This window comes from Oryx dammah, unplaced genomic scaffold (assembly GCF_014754425.2).
Source record: "Oryx dammah isolate SB20612 unplaced genomic scaffold, SCBI_Odam_1.1 HiC_scaffold_12, whole genome shotgun sequence".
Lineage (NCBI taxonomy): Eukaryota > Metazoa > Chordata > Mammalia > Artiodactyla > Bovidae > Oryx > Oryx dammah.
The window spans coordinates 41,552,882-41,574,229 of record NW_024070196.1 but is presented as its reverse complement, the minus strand read 5'-3'; the positions used below and the strand labels follow the sequence as shown (position 1 = coordinate 41,574,229).

The following is a 21,348-nucleotide window of genomic DNA, read 5'->3' as shown; positions in this document are numbered from 1 at the left end:
TTCCATAGACTGTAGCCCATCAGGCTCCTCTGTCCTTCCATGAGGGTTTTTGTTGAAATTGTCAATGGCTTCCTCATTTGCTGAAAGTACTCAGTTTGATTGTATTTGACCTTTGATGGTGTTTTCTCTGTTGACCGTCTTAAAGCTTTTGACTCTAGTTTGGTGAAATCACATTCCCAGGGTTTTCTACCTTTTCTCAGACTTCTAGCCAGCCCTTTAAATGCTTTTCTTCCCCAGGGTTTGCTTTGCCCCTGTATCCCTGCTCTAAGTAGTAATACTAGGCAAATTCTTCCTTAGTCCTGATTTTTAGGGGGTAATGTTTTCAAGATTCATTCATGTTGAATGAATTTCTTTCCTTTTTATGGCAGAGTAATAATCCATGATGTACATGTGTATGCAACACTTGGTTTATCCGTTCATCTGTTGATGACACTTGCACTGTTTCACCTTTTCACTATTATAATTAACACTGCTATGAAAAAGGGTGTACAAATATCAGTTGCAGTCTCTTGTTTTAAGTTTTAGGGACACGTGCCTAAGAGTGGAATTGCTGGATCATATGGTACTTTTGTGTTTTGCTTTTTGAGAAAAAAGCACAATTTTTAAAAGGTTGAAACAACTGCATTTTGTGAGGACATGTCAGTGATTCATTTAACTCATTAAAGAGGGAACCAGCATCCTGATTTTAGCAGCTACAGTGGCAAAGTTGCCTGGGAGCCATGCCTAAATAATGCTGAAAGACTCTTGTCAGTATGTGGCAATGTCTCAGCAGTTACTTCATTTTCATCCAGCCCTGTTTCTAGAGGTGATTTGTGGTATCTAATAATAACAAAAATATGATGAAGTAATTAAAATAGTACTAAATGTTCAGGAGCCATACAATGATACTCATATCAGGAAGTGAGCTATGCATTAATTCAGTTGACTATAACAGGGATTCCCTAAATCCCTAGGCTGGGAACCAGTACCAGTACTTGTTAGGAAATGGGCCACACAGCAGAAGGTGAGCAGCTAGTGGTGGGGGAGGGGGGCAAGTGAAGCTTTATCTGCCACTCCCCATTGCTCACCTTACACCTGAACCACCCCGCTCCCTACCACATTCATGGAAAAATTGTCTTCTAGGAAACCAGTTCCTGATGCCAAAAAGGTTGGGGACTGCTGGGCTCTATGGCTTAGCTTTTAGTTCCCTGAATGCCAGACAAAAAGGAAAACATGGTGATAGGCTTACATTGTATTTCCCAGTAATAGGAAGCATATACAAAGATCTTTTGTAAGGCACTTAGATCAAATATGCCTAGCACACAGTAAATACCTGTATAATGATATTATAGTTTTATATGGATTAAACAAGTGAAAAATTAAAAAAAATCATCTTCAAAATTTTCATGTCACAATCACTGACCGAAATAAGATAGCATGGCTTTAATAACAGGCTTATAAAAGATATATCGGCACTGTTATCTGACCCTTAAATATAAGTTTAGGACATGGTATTTTATCATAATACCACAAATGCATATTTGAGATACTGAGGATTAAAGATGCAGTTTTTGATGATTTGATAAGACACAGTAGTTTTGTTGTTGTTTAAGTGGCTAAGTTGTGTCTGACACTCTTGTGACCCCATGGACTATAGCCTGCCAGGCTCCTCTGGGATTTTCCATGGGAAATTCCAGTCCATGAGATTTCTCAGGCAAGAATACTGGAGTAGGTTGCCATTTCCTTCTCCAGGGGATCTTCCTGACTCACGAGTCCAACCCATGTCTCCTGACTTGGCAGGCAGATTCTTTACTATCTGAGCCACCAAGGAAACACTCCACAGCAGTTAGAGGAGGTAATAAAATAGCTTTTAGTGTATATACTTTTGGAATACCAATCATTTTGACGTATTATTCAGTGCAGTTCAGTTGCTCAGTCATGTCTGACTCTGCGACCCCATGGACAGAAGCAGGCCAGGCTTCCCTGTCCATCACCAACTCCTGGAGCTTACTCAAACTCATGTCCATTGAGTTGATAATGCCATCAAACCAACTCATCCTCTGTTTTCCCCTTGCCCTGCCTTCCATCTTTCCAAGCATCAGGGTCTTTTCAGATGAGTCAGTTCTTCACATCAGGTGGCCAAAGTATTGGAGTTTCAGCTTCAGCATCAGTCCTTCCAAAGAATATTTGGGACTGATTTCATTTAAGATGCACTGGTTGGATCTCCTTGCTGTCCAAGGGATTCTCAAATAGTCTTCTCCAAGAACAGAGTTCAAAAGCATCAATTCTTCTGTGCTCAGCTTTCTTTAGGAGAAGGCAATGGCACCCCACTCCAGTACTCTTGCCTGGAAAATCCCATGGACAGAGGAGCCTGGTAGGCTGTGGTCCATGGGGTTGCCAAGAGTCAGGCATGACTGAGCGACTTCACTTTCACTTTTCACTTTCATGCATTGGAGAAAGAAATGGCAACCCACTCCAGTGTTCTTGCTTGGAGAATCTCAGGGATCGGGGAGCCTGGTGGGCTTCCATCTATGGGGTCTCACGGAGTCAGACACGACTGAAGTGACTTAGCAGCAGCAGCAGCAGCAGCTTTCTTTATAGTCCAACACTCACATCCATACATGACTACTGGAAAAACTATAGCTTTGACTAGATGGACCTTTGTTGGCAAAGTGATGTCTCTGCATTTTAATATGCTGTCTAGGTTGGTCATAACTTTCCTTCCAAGCAGCAAGTGTCTTTTAATTTTATGGCTGCAGCCACCATCTGCAGTGATTTTGGAGCCAAAAAAAAAAGTCTGTCACCATTTCCACTATTTCCCCATCTATTTGCCATGAAGTGATAGGACAGATGCTGTGATCTTAGTTTTATGAATGTTGAGCTTTAAGCCAACTTTTTCCACTCTCCTCTTTCACTGTCGTCAAGAGACTATTTATTTCCTCTTCGCTTTCTGCCATCCTTATGGGATGGTGTCATCTGTATATCTGAGATTATTGATACTTCTCCTGGCAGGCTTGATTCCATCTTGTGCTTCATCCAGTACAGCATTTCTCATGATGTACTCTGCATATAAGTTAAATAACCGGGGTGACAATATATAGCCTTGATGTACTCCTTTTCCAGTTTGGAAACAGTCTATTGTTCCATGTCCAATTCTAACTGTCACTTCTTGACCTGCATACAGATTTCTCAGGAGACAGGTCCGGTGGTCTCATAGTCCCATTTCTTGAAGAATTTTCCAGTTTGTTGTGATCCACATAGTCAAAGGCTTTGGGTGTTCTGGAACTCTTTTGCTTTTCCCATGATCCTGCAGATGCTGGCAATTTGATCTCTGGTTCTTCTGACGTTTCTAAATCTAGCTTGAACATCTGGAAGTTCACGGTTCATGTACTGTTGAAGCCTGGCTTGGAGAATTTTGAGCATTACTTTACTAGCATGTGAGATGAGTGCAATTGTGCGGTAGTTAACATTCTTTGGCATTGCCTTTCTTTGGAATTGGAATGAAAACTGAGCTTTTCCAGTCCTGTGGCCACTGCTGAGTTTTCCAAATTTGCTGGCATATTGAGTACAACACTTTCACAGCATCATCTTTTAGGATTTGAAATAGTTCAACTGGAATTCCATCACCTCCACTAGCTTTGTTCATAGTGATACTTCCTAAGGCCCACTTGACCTCACATTCCAGGATATCTGGCTCTAGGTGAGTGATCACACTATTGTGATTATCTGATCTGAAGATCTTTTTTGTATAGTTCTGTGTATTCTTGCCAACTTTTCTTAATATCTTCTGCTTCTGTTAGGTCCAGACCATTTCTGTCCTTTGTTGTGCCCATCTTTGCATGAAATGTTTCCTTGGTGTCTCTAATTTTCTTGAAGAGATCTAGTCTTTCCCATTCTATTATTTTCATCTATTTATTTTCATTGATCACTGTGGAAGGCTTTCTTATCTCTCCTTGCTATTCTTTGAAACTCTGCATTCAAATGGGTATATCTTTCCTTTTCTCCTTTGCTTTTTGCTTCTCCTCTTTTCCCAGGTATTTTGTAAGGCCTCCTCAGACAGCCATTTTGCTTTTTCGCAATTGTTTTTATTGGAGGTGGTCTTGCTATTTTTCTTCCATTCCAGTCCATTTTAGTTTGCTGATTCCTAGAATGTCGATGTTCACTCTTACCATCTCCTGTTTGACCACTTCCAATTTGTCTTTATTCATGGACCTAACTTTCCAGGTTCCTATGCAATATTGCTCTTTACAGCATCAGACCTTGCTTCCATCACCAGTCACATCCACAACTGGGTGTTGTTTTTGCTTTGGCTCCATCCCTTCATTCTTTCTGGAGTTATTTCTCCACTGATCTCCAGTAGCATATTGGGCACCTACCGACCTGGGGAGTTCATCTTTCAGTATCCTATCTTCTTGCCTTTTCATACTGTTCATGGGGTTCTCAAGGCAGGAATGCTGAAATGGTTTGCCATTCCCTTCTCTAGTGAACCACATTTTCCAGAATGGCCCTACACAGCATGGCTCATAGTTTCATTGAGTTAGACAAGGCTGTGGTCCATGTGATTAGATTGGTTAGTTTTCTGAGATTTTGGTTTTCATTCTGTCTGCCCTCTGATGGAGAAGGACAGAGGCTTATGGAAGCTTCCTGATGGGAGAGACTGACTGAGGGGGAAACTGGGTCTTGTTCTGATGGGCATGGCCATGCTCAGTAAATCTTTAATCCAAATTTCTGTTGATGGGTGGAGCTTTTTCTCACTTCTAATAGTAATATTAGATCTTATTATTTAATAAAAGATAAGCTATTATCTCTTCCTACTTAAATACTTACATTTTGATTTGAAAATGATGATCTTTCATTTTTGTCATATCAAAAGGCTATGGATAGATAATATTTTGTGAATTTTGAATACTTGAAAATAAGGATGCTTAAGTCAAAGTGGTTTACACCTTGGACATTTTTGTGCATATTCTCAGTTCAGCATCTAAAATTAAAAAAGACCTGAGCATCTTGCCACAATGCTGAGTTTGAGTTTATATATTAACAAGCCAGTGTGTGTCAGAATGCCATTTCACTGGCAAATAAATGTATTAAGGTGTTAAATATGTTTCTAGGGTCATATCTTCTTAGAATCTCTGTGTCTTGATATAATTCAACTTTTACAAAGTTGTAAAATTAAAACTTTAGAGAGAGGCAAAAAACTGAGGTAAGCAGCTATTTAGTGGATTTCCAAACCTTTTTCTACTATTGTTGAATATAGCATCACATGTACAAATTTTGTACATACTTTTGTACATACTTTCTACTCTTTTGCATAATCCAAATCTTATTTGAATTCCTCTCTAATCATTTACTTATATGAGTTATTGAGGATAATTTTTCTTTTCTTTCTCAAATATATATATAATCCAGTGTTATATATAGTTTTATTTTTATTTATTTTACTTTTATTGAAATATAGTTGATTTGTACTGTTAATTTCTGCTGAACAGCAAAGTGATTCAGTTATACTTATGCATAGTCTTTTTTCATATTCTTTTCCATTATGGTTTATCACTAGATATTGAATATAGTTCCCCATGTGCTGTACAGTAGGTCCTTATTGTTTATTCATCCTATATATAACAGTTTGCATCTGCTAATCCCAAACTCCCACTTCATGCCTCCACCACCCCCCTTGTTGTTTTATATACATATAAATTATTTTCATAATTTGCTGTTGAGTAAAAGACAAGTGAAATATTTTCTCTTGGCTTCTTATTTATTTTTAACTAAAATTTATCCTACTTTGGGGGGAAGAATAATGGTAACATTTAGCAGTCATATGCTTTTATGGCAATACCAACTAACCCCCTGGTATAATTAGTGTTTGTGTTAGGGTAAAGCAATTATTGGTAAAGTACTGTGATGACGTTTGAACTTGCAAGTGCTAAGAGGATATCTGTAGAGTCATTAGAAAGACACAAACGATACCCGAGCTATTGTGATCCTAGTTGATGTTAGACGAGCAAGCATGTTTGTGCTGCTAATCTTTGAACCCTTTTTATTCTGGTGCTGAACGTGTTCTTAAAAATAGAAGTAAACACACACATGCACGCATATTTTTTTCCAGGATTATAGAGTCAACATCTTCCTGAGGCAAAAATGGAACGATCCCAGGTTGAAGCTCCCTAGTGATTTCCGGGGCTCAGATGCCCTGACCGTGGACCCCACAATGTACAAATGTCTGTGGAAACCTGATTTATTTTTTGCAAATGAAAAAAGTGCCAATTTTCATGATGTCACCCAGGAAAACATCCTTCTCTTCATTTTTCGAGATGGAGATGTCCTTGTCAGTATGAGGTACTCTTTTTATGGCTTATATTTGTGGATTTATATTTTTCTTTAAAAATCAATGTGTCACTGAGGCATGTGTTAAATGAGTTCTAAGACCTCTACTTCTGCTTTCAGGTTATCTATTACTCTTTCCTGCCCTTTGGACTTGACCTTGTTTCCCATGGATACACAGCGCTGCAAGATGCAACTTGAGAGCTGTATGTAAATGAGACCCTAACTGACTATAGGAATAAAATGCTTAAAATTTCTAGACAATACGTGCTACTAACATCATAGATAACAATGCTGAAACTAATGCTTTTGATTGTAAATAGGCTTTAGAATTGGAGAAGGGAAAGGCTACCCACTCCAGTATTCTGGCCTGGAGAATTCCATGGACTGTATAGTCCAAGGGGTCGCAAATAGTCGGTCACGACTGAGAGACTTTCACTTCACTTCATTTCAGGCATTAGAATGGTAGCTCAGAAGGTAAAGAATCCACCTACAATGTGGGAGACCTGGGTTTGATCTCTGGGTTTGGAAGATACCCTGGAGAAGGGAACGGCTACTCACTCCTGTTTTCTTTGCCTGGAGAATTCCATGGACAGAGGAGCCTGCCAGGCTACAGGCCATGGAGTCCCAAAGAGTCGTACATGACTGAGTGACTTTCAGATCACTTCAGGCATTAGAATTATTTATGTAGGAAAATTATAAATTTTATATTTTAAATATTTTATATTTTATTAGAATTTTTGATATTTTGTTTTGGCATTTTATTAATTTTTTTAAAAATTTCAGTTGAGTTGTTTAGATGTAGTTGTACAGTTCTAACTTATTCCAATTGCCATCTTCATCTGAATTAGCAATATAGACAATGTAAAGGAGAAAATGATGTCTGTCCTAATAACTTTTCTAATGTTAAAACTGTATTTATCACAGCAAAAAATTTGGAAAACCCTGAAAAAATATTAATTAAATTTTACCAAGCATTCACTTTCTATGGATCTATAAAAAGATTGTTTACAAAATTGGATTTTGTATTTTCTTTGCTTCTGTGATCATGTATTTTTCAGTTTCTGAAAGATATATGTCTTCACCAAAAGGATTAGCTCTAAAATAAGGTAAATTGCTATGAATCTTGTCACATGAAAATAAAAGTAGGTAATAAAACATGAAAAAATAACACTAGTGTAAGGAGTCTTCAGCCTGAATACCCATATTCTGTGTCCTATTTCTACAGAGAATAACCTTGTAAAATGTATTGTATGTACTTGATGATATACTTTACAGTTACTTAGTGGTTATTTGTTGTTGTTGCTATTTATTTTTAATTTACTGAAGCTGGATCCTAAATTTGAGCAATATTTATTGCTTTCTGACTATAATTTGAGATTTTGCAGATGGAAGTGTATTTATGTACTTTGTGTATGTGTTGTATATGTGTGTCTGTGTATCAGTATATATTTGTATAAATTTCAAATGTGTATATATATTCACTTCTGTTACTGTATACACTAAAGTATGGCTTTTAAAAATACAGGCATGTAAGAGTTGAATGGTACGCTATTACATACCATAAACCCATGGGCCCTTGCATTATAGGCAGGTTACCTAAGCCCACAGTGTGGGCTCTCAGAGGCACTAGTGATGCAGTGATGTCCCTTTGAGGAGCTGTTTTACTGTTTTTCTGAGGCCATGCAACTCCTTTAGGGAAGTTGGTAGTTAATTATTCCAGAAAATTTGTTTTGGTGCTTAAGTTTCTCTAAAAATTTCCAGGTAGCATATGGGCATGGTTTGTCAATGTTTACATTCAGGAAGCTAGTATCACTTATTTCTTCCTATTTTATTGATGACAGTTCAGAATTCTGACAAAGACAAATGTACTACCATTTTTGACACCCTGGGATTTTAACCGTTTGCCATATGCTGATTACTTTAGCTTGTCATTTCTTTAAACCAATTATCTGTGGCTCAGAGGTTAAAGTGTCTGCCTGGAATGCAGGAGACCAGGGTTCGATCCCTGGGCCGGGAAGATCCCCTGGAGAAGGAAATGGCAACCCACTCCAGTACTCTTGCCTGGAGAATCCCATGGAGGGAGGAGCCTGGTGGGCTACAGTCCATGAGGTCGCAAAGAGTAGGAAACGACTGAGCGACTTCACTTTCACTTTGTATGAATACTTGCGTTAGTGGCCGTAGATTTTTACCTCTACATTTCTAACGGAAGTTTCATGTAAGAATGGCCTATTGTTTTTACCATTTTTATATTTAATATGTGGATGTTTCAATATTGAAAAAGTGTTAATGTTATATCCCAAGCTAGTATTTTGTTTATTTTTGTTTATAGTTGGTTACACAACTGATGACTTAAGATTTATCTGGCAGTCGGGGGATCCTGTCCAGTTAGAAAAAATTGCCTTGCCTCAGTTTGATATTAAAAAGGAAGATATTGAATATGGTAACTGCACAAAATACTATAAAGGCACTGGTAAGTAATGTCCTTTAAATTAAACAAAATGAAGTCCTATTCCAAAGATTTATTTCAATACTGTATATGCTAAGGACAGAATAGAGAAAACTAGTTAAAAAATAAGTTCAAAATTTATAGATGGTTCATCCTGATATATTTAAATCTTTCATAAAATTACATTCACTAAAGTTAAACATTTTTTTTACTCAGTAGATAGTTTTGCTTTTCTTTATGTAATTACAAATAAAAGAGTTTTAAATTTTTATTTTTAAGTTTTATTTTATATTTTATTTTCCAGGCAGTGATATTCTTAGATGTTGCCAAGAAATTCTGCTTTGGGAAGGGCCAGACATTATGGATGTGAACCATGTAACCCATTTATAGTCATCTGTTGTCACTAGGGCAGTTTTTTGATGTTAGTTGACTGCATATTCTTGATTTTCAAAAACATGCATCTTTATACTCTGCAGGAAATAATTAGCACATGAGGTAATTGGGCATTGGTGAATATTCACTACATAATATTCTCAGCCTAGGTTATGGAACAGCCAATTATGAAATCTCAACAAATTAATCTCATTCATTAAATTACATCAAGCTTTGCAGAAGTGAAAATGCAGTACTCACTGATCAATACTTTCATAATATGATTAGTATTCAAACCTTTGTGTCTCCTATGGTAGTTATAGGTTATTGAGGACGTTAGATATTAAATATAGTGTTATTGCCCTTAGCAATGTAAGTAAAAAGATGATTGATTTTGATCATTACATTCATATTGATAATCAGTCTAACTTGTAAATTACCATACAGTTCTAAATCTATATCAGGAAGTAAATCAAAGATATTTATGAATAGATGAAATTAAAGTTTAAGATTTTGCAACATTTATGTTGACTTTGCAAAAATAAAAATATATAGTGTGATTGTGGAAAATTTACAGAGATCAAATGTTTCCACTAAAATTCTGCTATTGTGACATCATTAAGGAAGGACAAGATATGACTTAAAACATTCCTATCTGACACTAGAATAGAAGCGTGAACAGTCGCATATTTGCATCATTGTAATAAACATGACACAGGCCAGCTCGAAAATAAAGTTAGTTTAAGCATCCGTTATCACTGACCTTCAAATAAACTAACAGATTATATAACATTTATATATCAAGAGTCCCTTCTCTTGTAGAGTTTATAGTATTTTAGGACAAGAAGCAAAATAAGCAAATACACTACTGAAAGAATTGCCCATTTTTTTTTCTTAGAGGAAAAAAGTCTTAAAAATTTGACCATCAGTGTACTCAGTGAAGGAATCATAGATTTCAGTGATTGTCGGATATGGACATGATCTTTTTGCTCATTCTGAGCCAGCTCCTGTATTGAACACATAAAATAACTAAAACACACGGCGAATGACTTACTAAATGTCAAGGACAAATCATTGTCAGCTGTGACCTGGGCACAGTGTTCTTTCTCCTCTCTCTCGTCCTCACTCAAATTATAGAGCCTGACTACAGTTTTTAGGGAATTTTACAAATCAAATGAAAAAATGAACTTGAAAGCCGAGAGAGGTATTTTTGGGAGGGTTGTTGTATAGAAACACATTTAGTAGATGGCTTTTTGAGTTCTTGCTATAAGGCATTGTTTTAAGTGCTTTGTGGGAATTCCATAATTTAATTCTCACAGGAATGTTATGAGTTCAGTGAGTGTTATTTTACTTGGAAAGTAGTTACCCACATCCAGATTATATGCTTCACATTTTAAAATGAATAATCTCTAAATTGTTTTGAGAAGCTTGAAATATATTTTATTGAAGTTTTAAACTTCATCTAGAGATGAAAATAAAATTAGTAATTTTATATCTAATTTTATGTAGTATAAAATTATGTAAAAGCATTGAAAACTCTGGTGTTATTCATTTTTTCACCTTCAAGCTCTGCATTTAAAAGTTTTCATTTGGGGATTCAGCAGAAAATAAAGGATAGATCCTTGCTCTTTTATAGATCCAATGGCAAGCAAATAAGTGAAATATAATCCCCTTTAGTTCGAAGAAGGAACTAGGGTGTGCTGTGGTGGAGAGTATTTGGGGAAATACTCAAGATTTATGATTAGTAAATCTTTCCTAGATTTTTGTGTATGGTATTTTTTGGTTTATCATAAATGAGTCAATTATATCTCACTATTTACAGAAAATAACAAAAACTCATGGCTAAGAGAGTAATAACTGAAACTATATTTCAGTAAATATGCTTTATCAACATTTATATGAATCATTGTATGTATATAAGAAACAGTTTAGTGTTTGGATAATACTTAGAAATGTATGTAGAAAAATAGAACATTCAAAATATATGGAATGCTTAACAGTGTAGAATAGTGGATAAGACAGAGGGCAGCATGTACAAAAAGGATGGCCAATATTTTCTTTAATTTGTATAAAATTATCGAAAAATCATGATTGGGCTTTAACTTTATTAAAAATTATTGTTTTTGTAATTATAGAAAGTACACAGGTGGAGAAAAATACAAGTATGCAAGTATAATTCCAACTTCAATTTCTATACTTACATTGGAAGCCCGAGTGAAAAATAATCAAATAAAGCCTCATAGGAAATAGTAAACTGAATTCACCAACGAACATTTATATCAATTAGTTGCCCACCTGCCTCTAATAAATTTAACAGTACTGCGAAAACATCAAAAAAGATCAAGAAATGTTTCTGATAAAAGCTTATGGAGCAAATCACTGTTATATACAAGCATGTATTTCTCTGCCAAATGCATCCAAGTCCTGGGAAGTTCCCCAGGGGGTTGCCTTGAGATGAAGGACTTAAGTTTCTAGGCTGTCATCTAAATGTGAGGGGATAGATACTGACCCTGTATGCAGGACAGCAAAAAAGACACAGATGTGTATAGCGGACTTTTGGACTCAGAGGGAGAGGGAGAGGGTGAGATGATTTGGGAGAATGGCAGTGAAACATGTATAATATCATGTAAGAATCGAATCGCCAGTCTATGTCCGATGCAGGATATGGCATGCTTAGGGATGGTACACGGGGATGACCCAGAGAGATGTTGTGGGGAGGGGGGTGGGAGGGGGGCTCATGTTTGGGGACGCATGTACACCCGTGGTGGATTCATGTCAATGTATGGCAAAACCAATACAGAATTGTAAAGCAAAATTAAAAAAAAAAAGAAAATAGAAAAAAAATGCATTTGAAAGTAAGCAACCTTATAGAAAATTATTATGATATTTGTGACAACCTAGGCTCCTCAGTTCAGTTCAGTTCAGTTCAGTCGCTCAGTCGTGTCGGACTCTTTGGGACCCCATGAATCGCAACACACCAGACTTCCCTGTCCATCACCATCTCCCGGAGTTCACTCAAACTTACGTCCATCGAGTCGGTGATGCCATCCAGCCATCTCATCCTCTGTCGTCCCCTTTTCCTCCTGCCTCCAATGCCTCCCAGCATCAGAGTCTTTTCCAATGAGTCAACTCTTCGCATGAGGTGGCCAAAGTACTAGAGTTTCAGCTTTAGCATCATTCAATCCAAAGAACACCCAGGGCTGATCTCCTTCAGAATGGACTGGTTGGATCTCCTTGCAGTCCAAGGGACTCTCAAGAGTTCTCCAACACCACAGTTCAAAAGCATCAATTCTTTGGCGCTCAGCTTTCTTCGCAGTCCAATTCTCACATTCATACATGACCACAGGAAAAACCATAGCCTTGACTAGACGGACCTTTGTTGGCAAAGTAATGTCTCTGCTTTTCAATATGCTATCTAGGTTGGTCATAACTTTTCTTCCAAGGAATAAGCGTCTTTTAATTTCATGGCTGCAGTCACCATCTGCAGTGATTTTGGAGCCCCCTAAAATAAAGTCTGACACTGTTTCCACTGTTTCCCCATCTATTTCCCATGAAGTGATGGAACCAGATGCCGTGATCTTCGTTTTCTGAATGTGCAACTGTTTAGCTCTCCTCTTTCACTTTCCTTAAGAGGCTTTTTAGTTCCTCTTCACTTTCTGCCATAAGGGTGGTGTCCTCTGCATAGCTGAGGTTATTGATATTCCTCCCGGCAATCTTGATTCCAGCCTGTGCTTCTTCCAGCCCAGCGTTTCTCATGATGTACTCTGCATAGAAGTTAAATAAGCAGGGTGACAATATACAGCCTTGACGTACTCCTTTTCCTATTTGGAACCAGGCTCCTAAAGATACATAATAAACACATATGTGTCCTTCCCTACTTCATAGGCACCAGGTGGATGTGAAATTACCTTGAGCAAGTGATGCTCTCACAAAGCAAGGTACTTCAGAACCACTCATAGGAAACACTGGGCCTTCTTGATCACAGCAAACAGACTTGTAAAAGATGACTTTTTGGAAGTTTTGAACATGATTGTTAGTTGGAAGCTTTTGTTCTTATTTGTCCAGGAAAGAAGTTGAAATAAGAGATGGGCATTGAAAAAGGAGAGGAAGTTTCCATCAGTTTGCCTTTCATGTTTTTTTAGAACCTGTGCACGATTTTCACAAATTGCTTAGTTTTAATGAAATTAAAAAGAATGGCAACCCACTCCAGCATTTTTGCCTGGATGATTGCCTGGACAGAGGAGCTTGGCAGGCTACAGTCCATGGGGTTGCAAAGAATCGAACACACTGAGCAGCCAACACTTTCACTTTCAGTGAATTAAAATTTAAAAAAGACAAACACTGTGCATTGCTTTTTTTGATATAATATGGAAACATTTGGCATAATTAGAATTTACTTTAGTTCAAATCAGCTCTTTATATTTGTTATGTATTAGCCCTAATATCTTTCTAATCTCTCTGAGGTATAGATCATTATAATTCACATTAGGAAAAGGATAGATTTCTAATCTATTTGATAAAAGGATAAGAATAGCCATTCTTTTTTTAATTTTTATTTTTACTTTATTTTACTTTACAATACTGTATTGGTTTTGCCATACATTGACATGAATCTGCCACAGGTGTACATGAGTTCCCAATCCTGAACCCCCCTCCCACCTCCCACCCCATATCATCTCTCTGGATCATCCTCATGCACCAGCCCCAAGCATCCTGTATCCTGTATCGAACATAGACTGGTGATTCGTTTCTTATATGATATTATACATGGTTCAATGCCATTCTCCCAAATCATCCCACCCTCTCCCTCTCGCTCAGAGTCCAAAATCTGATCTATACATCTGTGTCTCTTTTGCTGTCTTGCATACAGGGTTATCATTACCATCTTTCTAAATTCCATATATATGTGTTAGTATACTGTATTGGTGTTTTTGTTTCTGGCTTACTCTATATAATCGGCTCCAGTTTCATCCATCTCATTAGAACTGATTCAAATGTATTCTTTTTAATGGCTGAGTAACACTCCATTGTGTATATGTACCACAGCTTTCTTATTCATTCATCTGCTGATGGACATCTAGGTTGTTTCCATGTCCTGGCTATTATAAACAATGCTGCGATGAACATTAGGGTACATGTGTCTCTTTCTTCTGGTTTCCTCGGTGTGTATGCTCAGCGGTGGGATTGCTGGGTCATATGGCAGTTCTATTGGCATTTTTTTAAGGAATCTCCACACTGTTCTCCATAGTGACTGTGCTAGTTTGAATTCCCACCAACAGTGTAAGAGGATTCCCTTTTCTCCACACCCTCTCCAGCATTTATTGCTTGTAGACTTTTGGATTGCAGCCATTCTGACTGGTGTGAAATGATACCTCATTGTGGTCTTGATTTGCACTTCTCTGATAATGAGTGATGTTGAGCATCTTTTCATGTGTTTGTTAGCCATCTGTATGTCTTCTTTGGAGAAATGTCTATTTAGTTCTTTGGCCCATTTTTTGATTGGGTCGTTTATTTTTCTGGAATTGAGCTGGAGGAGTTGCTTGTATATTTTTGAGATTAGTTGTTTGTCAGTTGCTTCATTTGCTATTATTTTCTCCCATTCAGAAGGCTGTCTTTTCACCTTGCTTATAGTTTCCTTTGTTGTGTAGAAGCTTTTAATTTTAATTAGATCCCATTTGTTTATTTTTGCTTTTATTTCCAGTATTCTGGGAGGTGGATCATAGAGGATCCTGCTGTGATTTATGTCGGAGAGTGTTTTGCCTATGTTCTCCTCTAGGAGTTTTATAGTTTCTGGTCTTACATTTAGATCTTTAATCCATTTTGAGTTTATTTTTGTGTGTGGTGTTAGAAAGTGATCTAGTTTCATTCTTTTACAAGTGGTTGACCAGTTTTCCCAGCACCACTTGTTAAAGAGATTGTCTTTACTCCATTGTATATTCTTGCCTCCTTTGTCGAAGATAAGGTGTCCATATGTGTGTGGATTTATCTCTGGGCTTTCTGTTTTGTTCCATTGATCTATATTTCTGTCTTTGTGCCAGTACCATACTGTCTTGATGACTGTGGAATAGCCATTCTTTTATTCAACAGTTTTTAAGATGTGGATTGTGTGCCATTACTAATCTAGATAGTACTAATGAATAAAAATGACATGACAACTATTCTAGCATCTGAAGTATATGTCTTCTTCCCAACTAGCAAAAAGAGATAAATGCAACTTTTTAAACTAAAGCATAGTGATAAGTAATATTGTCTTTTGCCCCATAATTATTTTATTTATTCATTGTTCATTCATTTGTTTTGACATTTGAAAATAATTTTTACAGTTTAAGCTGAGCACAGCTGAAAATATTTTAACTTTTTGAAATTCATACATAACCTTCCTTTTGTTGAATGGGAAATGACATTTTTATCTAAAGTAAGCATTAAAAGAAATCATCTCAGACATCTGGAAATGTCTCTTCTATGCCAATGCTGAGAGAATATTTGTGTCACTTATTTTTCTCCAGTCAGCAAAGGTTATTATGAGGCTGCCCATAATTTGTGATTAATTTGGGAGACTAGTTGATATCATGGTAGCTCTAGAATGATGTTGTAAAGTGATGTCTGCTTTAGTCTATGTCTGTGAAAGTGAAATCCTTTCCCTCAATTAGGGAACATTCAAGGTCCTGGAGTGGAGCCAGGGGAGGCTTGGGAGAGATGTCGGATGTCTGCTGTCTGTAACCTTTTATCTTCATGGACTGGGGACATTCATTTCTTATCCTTGCTAATGTTTACCTCTAACACTCTCTTCAGGGTTAAGGTATAAATATGCATATGAGCTACTGTAGTTGGCCAGTCCTCCCAGATAAGAAGTGGTTCACAGGGCTGAAAGTTATGTTGACTATTCATAGTTGAGGAGTGTTTCTTTGTAGACTTGCGCTGCTTCGATTTGCTGTTCCCAGTGCCTCCCAGAGTACCCAAGAATAATAAAAAGTTTAAGTCATTGAAAAATCTCGGAACAAGGACTTAATAGCTGAGACTGGGTATCACAGAGCAGCATGGATGTCTGCTTCTCAATCTCACAATGGAGTTGCGAAAGGTTGGGTGAAACAGGTCCCATAATTCCATCCTCTTAGATCACATAAATGATGTATGTTTACAGAAAAAAATACTCCATTTTTGGTGGAGTTCACTTTGTGAGATTGCCTCAAGCAGAAATGACTCCTAACTTATGTGCACACTGTGATTTTGCAGTCAGATGTGTCGGGAGCCTCACTCCTGTTTGCCTCTGTGTCTGGCAGGGTACTACACGTGTGTGGAAGTCATCTTCACCCTGAGAAGGCAGGTGGGCTTCTACATGATGGGCGTCTATGCCCCGACCCTGCTCATCGTGGTTCTCTCCTGGCTTTCCTTCTGGATCAACCCCGATGCCAGTGCTGCCAGAGTGCCCCTGGGTAAAGTATCTCTCTCGGGGGGTGGGGGGGTGGTCAGAAGTGTGCTTGTGTCTTTATAGAAGTGACTGCATAATTTTGAATTCACACTAAATCATTTAGAAACAATGAGTCTTGGAATGGTTTGTAACCTTTTCCTCAGACTTTCTCCAATCCTTGATATTGAACTAGATTTTCTCTCTGTTTATGCATTCTATAATTAAACCAAGTTTTCTATTTTTGTGTCCTTGGGGTATTTTAAGCAGTTAATCCATCCTAAATTGATGCTCATGAAATAATTATTAATAAGCGATTTTCATGGATAATGGAAGCCTAAAATCCCCAGTAGTGCCAAGCTTAAAAATGAATGACTATTTGGGTAGAAATCTTTCTAAATCATTTTATATACTATCTCATACTTTTCATTAGGAAATGTGTAATAACATTTATCATTTTAAAAATGACTTGGTATCATTTTCCTGAACACTAATTATTGTGTGCATACCATCAGGAGAGCTAGAGAAAATAGGATCTGGCGATCCTATAGATATATATCAAGCCTGTTTGTTATTTTTAATGCTTTGTGACATAGAAACACCATTAGCCAGAGTTGGAAATTATATCTGTATTAAGGCTTAAATAGTCTTTGGTTGGGAAAATAATTGAGAGCCTTTCTTCTGGGTAAAGTGAATAAACTTCAAAGTAAGAACATTGTAACAACACATTTTGATTGCTTGGAAAGTTTTAAAATTTGTCACTCATGTGTATGTGTGTGTGTTTTCTAAACGTCACATGGAACTTATATAGGTAAGTCTGTGAAATATTTGACCTCTCAGCAACCTGATTAGTTTCAGTGTTTTAATTTTTCCTATCATCAAAAAGGCCTTGTGAAAGCCTCCCTCCTGACTTACTGAAGGAATTAAAAGAAATACAGATATTAAAGAGTAAGAAATCAGGAAAGAGCCAATGAAAATGACAATTTTATCCAGATAAGAAATTTGGTGATTTTTCTCTAATAAAATCCACAGAGACCAGATCTATATCTTAATAAGCAAAAAAAAAGTGAGAAATTTCATCCTAAGAATTGTGTATCTCTAATGAAGACAATACAATTGATAGATTAATCCTGTAGGAAAGTAGAATTAACTTTGTAGATATTGTACTGGGACTAAAACACCTCAAAACTTGATTTAAAGTCTTGTGCTTGTCAAAAATATCATGCTCTTCCCTTTAATTGCTAAGAGTTATCTTACTCTCATGCAGTGATATAAATGGAAATATCAGCCTTCCAAGGATGCTGTGGAGACATCCCAATCTCTGACTTGTTTTTGGAGGAAACTCTCTGTAAACCCTCATCTCTTATAGGACTTCTGATTATAAAATTCTTGAGCTATCACTTAGCATCCAGCAGACCCACTATTCGGAAAGAAGTTAATGGTTAAATATCAATCTCTAGAATCAAACCAGGTCTGAATTCCAGCTCTGTGCATACCAGTTGTAACAACTAGCCATCAGATCCAGCCTCTATGAACACACTCTTGGACATCAACAGGGATGGAAAAGTACTGCAGGGACTTTTGGAATTTGGGGAAAAAAGTGAGTGTTAAGCCCGTTCATGAGTTCATAATGTGCCTCATTTACATATTACTTTACAAAGCACTTAGACACATTCTAGTTTATTCAGAAGATACCTATGGAGTACTGACTATGGGCTAGGTACTATGCGAAATGAAGGGGATGTGGTTAAAGAGTAAGTAGTGAATAAATAGTTTATAAAATAGATTTTTAAAAAGCACAACTCAGCCTCAGTGAATTTACGCTCTCTTGGGAAGAAACAGACACCAAATAAGTATAATGTATAATATGTAAGATGGAGACACAGGATGAAAAGTTGAAGGCAGCAGTCTGCTTGTGCAGAATTGCCTCAGTGAGAAAGTGCTCCTGAAGAGCAGGAAGGAGGGGATTGGGTGGACCACTGTGGATTTCTAGGAAGGGAGTGTGACTGGTCAGCGATCAGGGCAGTATCCTTGAGGCAGAAGCCTGCCCAGGACACTAAGGAGTCCAGTGAGAGAAGGGGAAATCAGTAGATGAGGTCAGAAAATTAACAGTGGTGAGAGATGGGCTATGGAACACTTCTTAAGGAATTCTGGTGACTTTGGCTTTTATTCAAAGTGAAATGTGAAGGCCCTGAGGGCTTTTGAGTATGATCTGATTGAAACTGTAACTGTTTCTCTTTACTCCTTTGTTTAGAATAGGCTGAAAGGCAGCAAGCGGCAAAAATAGAAGCAAGGAAAGCAGGTAGGAAGCCTGAAATAATCACTGATGTGAGCCAGAGTGTTAGTGGAGGTACTTATGAATATTAGATGATGGATGCGGTAGAGAGAGATTTGTAGATGTGTTCCATGTGGGATTTAAGAAAGTAGAATAAACTTAAGAGATGAAATTGCCATTAACAGAGGTGAGTAAAGCTTCAGGTAGAGTAGTTTTGAGAATGTGGGGAGGTTTCGGATGCACTGAGTTTGAGATATCTGTTAGGTGGAGATAGCAGGTGGGCAGTAGGCTGTACAAGTCTAGGGTGTCTTGAAGGAAACAAAATTGGAGATATGAATCTGAGATTTCTCAGGATTTAGATGGTATTTAGAGGGGTGAGTGGAATGGAGGTATCGGAGTCTCAGGGCTAAATCCTTGAGATTGAGAAGATGGGGGACAACCCGTGTGATGTGGTTTCCTAGAATCCTGCCAAGTGGATAATTATGTGTTTTCAGGGAAGGAGAGTGACCAGTCAGTGCCTGCAGGTCAAGGCCAGGGCTAAAGATTGCCCTTGGCTTTAGCAGCCTGGGGAGTCGCTGGCGTGCAGGACAAAGAGTGTCCATGGAATGAGGAGAATGAGAAAGCCTGGTGGAAGTGATTTCAGGAGAGCATAGCAGGGGCACCTGGAGATGGGCAGTGTGAACAACTCATTGGACAATGTTAGGTGCCAAAAGTAAAAGACGATGGGTAAATGGTAGGGGTGGGAATGGGAGTCAAGAAGGGTTTTGTGTTTTTTTTTAAGGCAGACTATCAGTGCATGGTTATTTTTGGTGGAAAATAATCAATAGGAAAGGAAAAAATTAGCAATGGAAGAAGTGCAGCAGTAGTGAGGGAAGATGAGTGGTAGGGAAGGGAGAGACTGGCCTTTGCTAGATCAAAGTCAGTTTTTCCCTAGGGTCAGCAAACTCCTTCTGTAACAGACTGGAGAGTAAACATTTTAGGTTTCTGTTGAGACCCCCCAAATCTTCTGTCATAGTGCTAAAGCAGCCTTAGACAATACATAGCTGAAGAGAGGAGGATGCATCCCAGTAAACCTTGATTTATAGAAATAGGTGGTGAGTTACATTTGCCCTGTGCATTGAGATGACTGACCCTAGTCTGTAGGGTCAGGAGAGAAGGCAGAGCAAGTGGGCACAGACAGAGAATGTGGACAAATGTGGTCGTGGGGCTTGTCATTGAGTTTGATTTCTTAATAAAGTAGTAAGAAAAACCATGAGTTACAGGTGTGGTGGGAGAGAGTGTTGTGGGTTTGAAGGGAGAGAGAAAGTAGTAAAGGAACAGAGGAAATACACCCTGACTACCTGGTAGGATCCTGGACCTCTTGAGGTCAATGATCATAAATTTAAATGGGGATCAGTCAATATGTTGGCAGTGTATGTCATAGCTGGACATGCCTGGTGACTCAGACGGTAAAGAATCCACCTGCAATGCAGGAGACCTCGGTTCGATCCCTGGGTCAGGAATATCCCCTGGAGAAGGAAATGGCTACCCACTCCAGTATTCTTGCCTGGAAAATCCTATGGATAGAGGAGCTGGCGGGCTGCGGTCCATGGAGTTGTGTCACAAAGAGTCAGACACGGCTAAGCTAAGTGCACATGTCATGGCTACAGTCTGGTAATCGTGTAGTTAACTTCTCCACCTGGTGGTGTTTCCACACCTACATAACGGCTCACAAGATATGACTCAGAATATTATCTCTAGCTTTTGAGCAGGAACTAAAGGTTCTTGTGCATGCATGCACACATGCTTAGTCGTGTCTGACTCTTTGTGACCACATGGACTGTAGCCCACCAGGCTCCTCTGTTTATGGGATTTTCCCAGCAAGAGTACTGGAACAGGTTGCCATTTCCTCCTCCAGCGGATCTCCCCAACTCAGGGATAGAACCTGCATCTCCTGAGTCTCTTGTGTTGCAGGAGGATTCTTTACCACTAAGCCACTAGGGAAGCCAAAGTTTTTTGACTATGCTTAACTGGAGAAGGCAATGACACCCCACTCCAGTACTCTTGCCTGGAAAATCCCATGGACGGAGGAGCCTGGTAGGCTCCAGTCCATGGGGTCACTAAGAGTCGGGCATGACTGAGCGACTTCCTTTTCACTTTTCACTTTCATGCATTAAAAAAGGAAATGGCAACCCGCTCCAGTGTTCTTGCCTGGAGAATCCCAGGGGCAGAGGAGCCTAGTGGGCTGCCGTCTATGGGGTCGCACAGAGTCGGACACGACTGAAGCGACTTAGCAGCAGCAGCAGCAGCAATGACTAAACTATTATTATTTGATGTCCCTTGTTTTCTTTTGTTTCTTCATTTTCTCACTTCTCTGATTAAACTTATTCCTTGGCTTCAGTTTTTCCACAGACAGAAGGCAGACAGAAGACATGAGGGACAAAGACCATAGGGTCCTGCTCCACTTCAATAGTAGACTTTCCTATTAAACAGTTGTTGGAGATTTGGGTTGTTTCCAGTTTTGGAGTATTACAAATGATGCTACGAATAATTGTGTATAAGCCT

The 21,348-nt window shown here is 38.3% G+C and overlaps 1 protein-coding gene across 1 annotated transcript in view; it reads left to right on the top strand.

Moving 5' to 3' along the window:
• Nucleotides 1–21,348, top strand: part of GLRB (glycine receptor beta) — a 99,283-nt gene that overhangs the window by 57,830 nt on the left and 20,105 nt on the right. The window contains exons 4-7 of the mRNA XM_040251477.1: nt 6,089–6,318; nt 6,427–6,509; nt 8,636–8,776; nt 16,405–16,557. Of these exons, the coding sequence (XP_040107411.1) occupies nt 6,089–6,318; nt 6,427–6,509; nt 8,636–8,776; nt 16,405–16,557 (607 nt within the window). The remainder of the gene's footprint in view (nt 1–6,088; nt 6,319–6,426; nt 6,510–8,635; nt 8,777–16,404; nt 16,558–21,348) is intronic.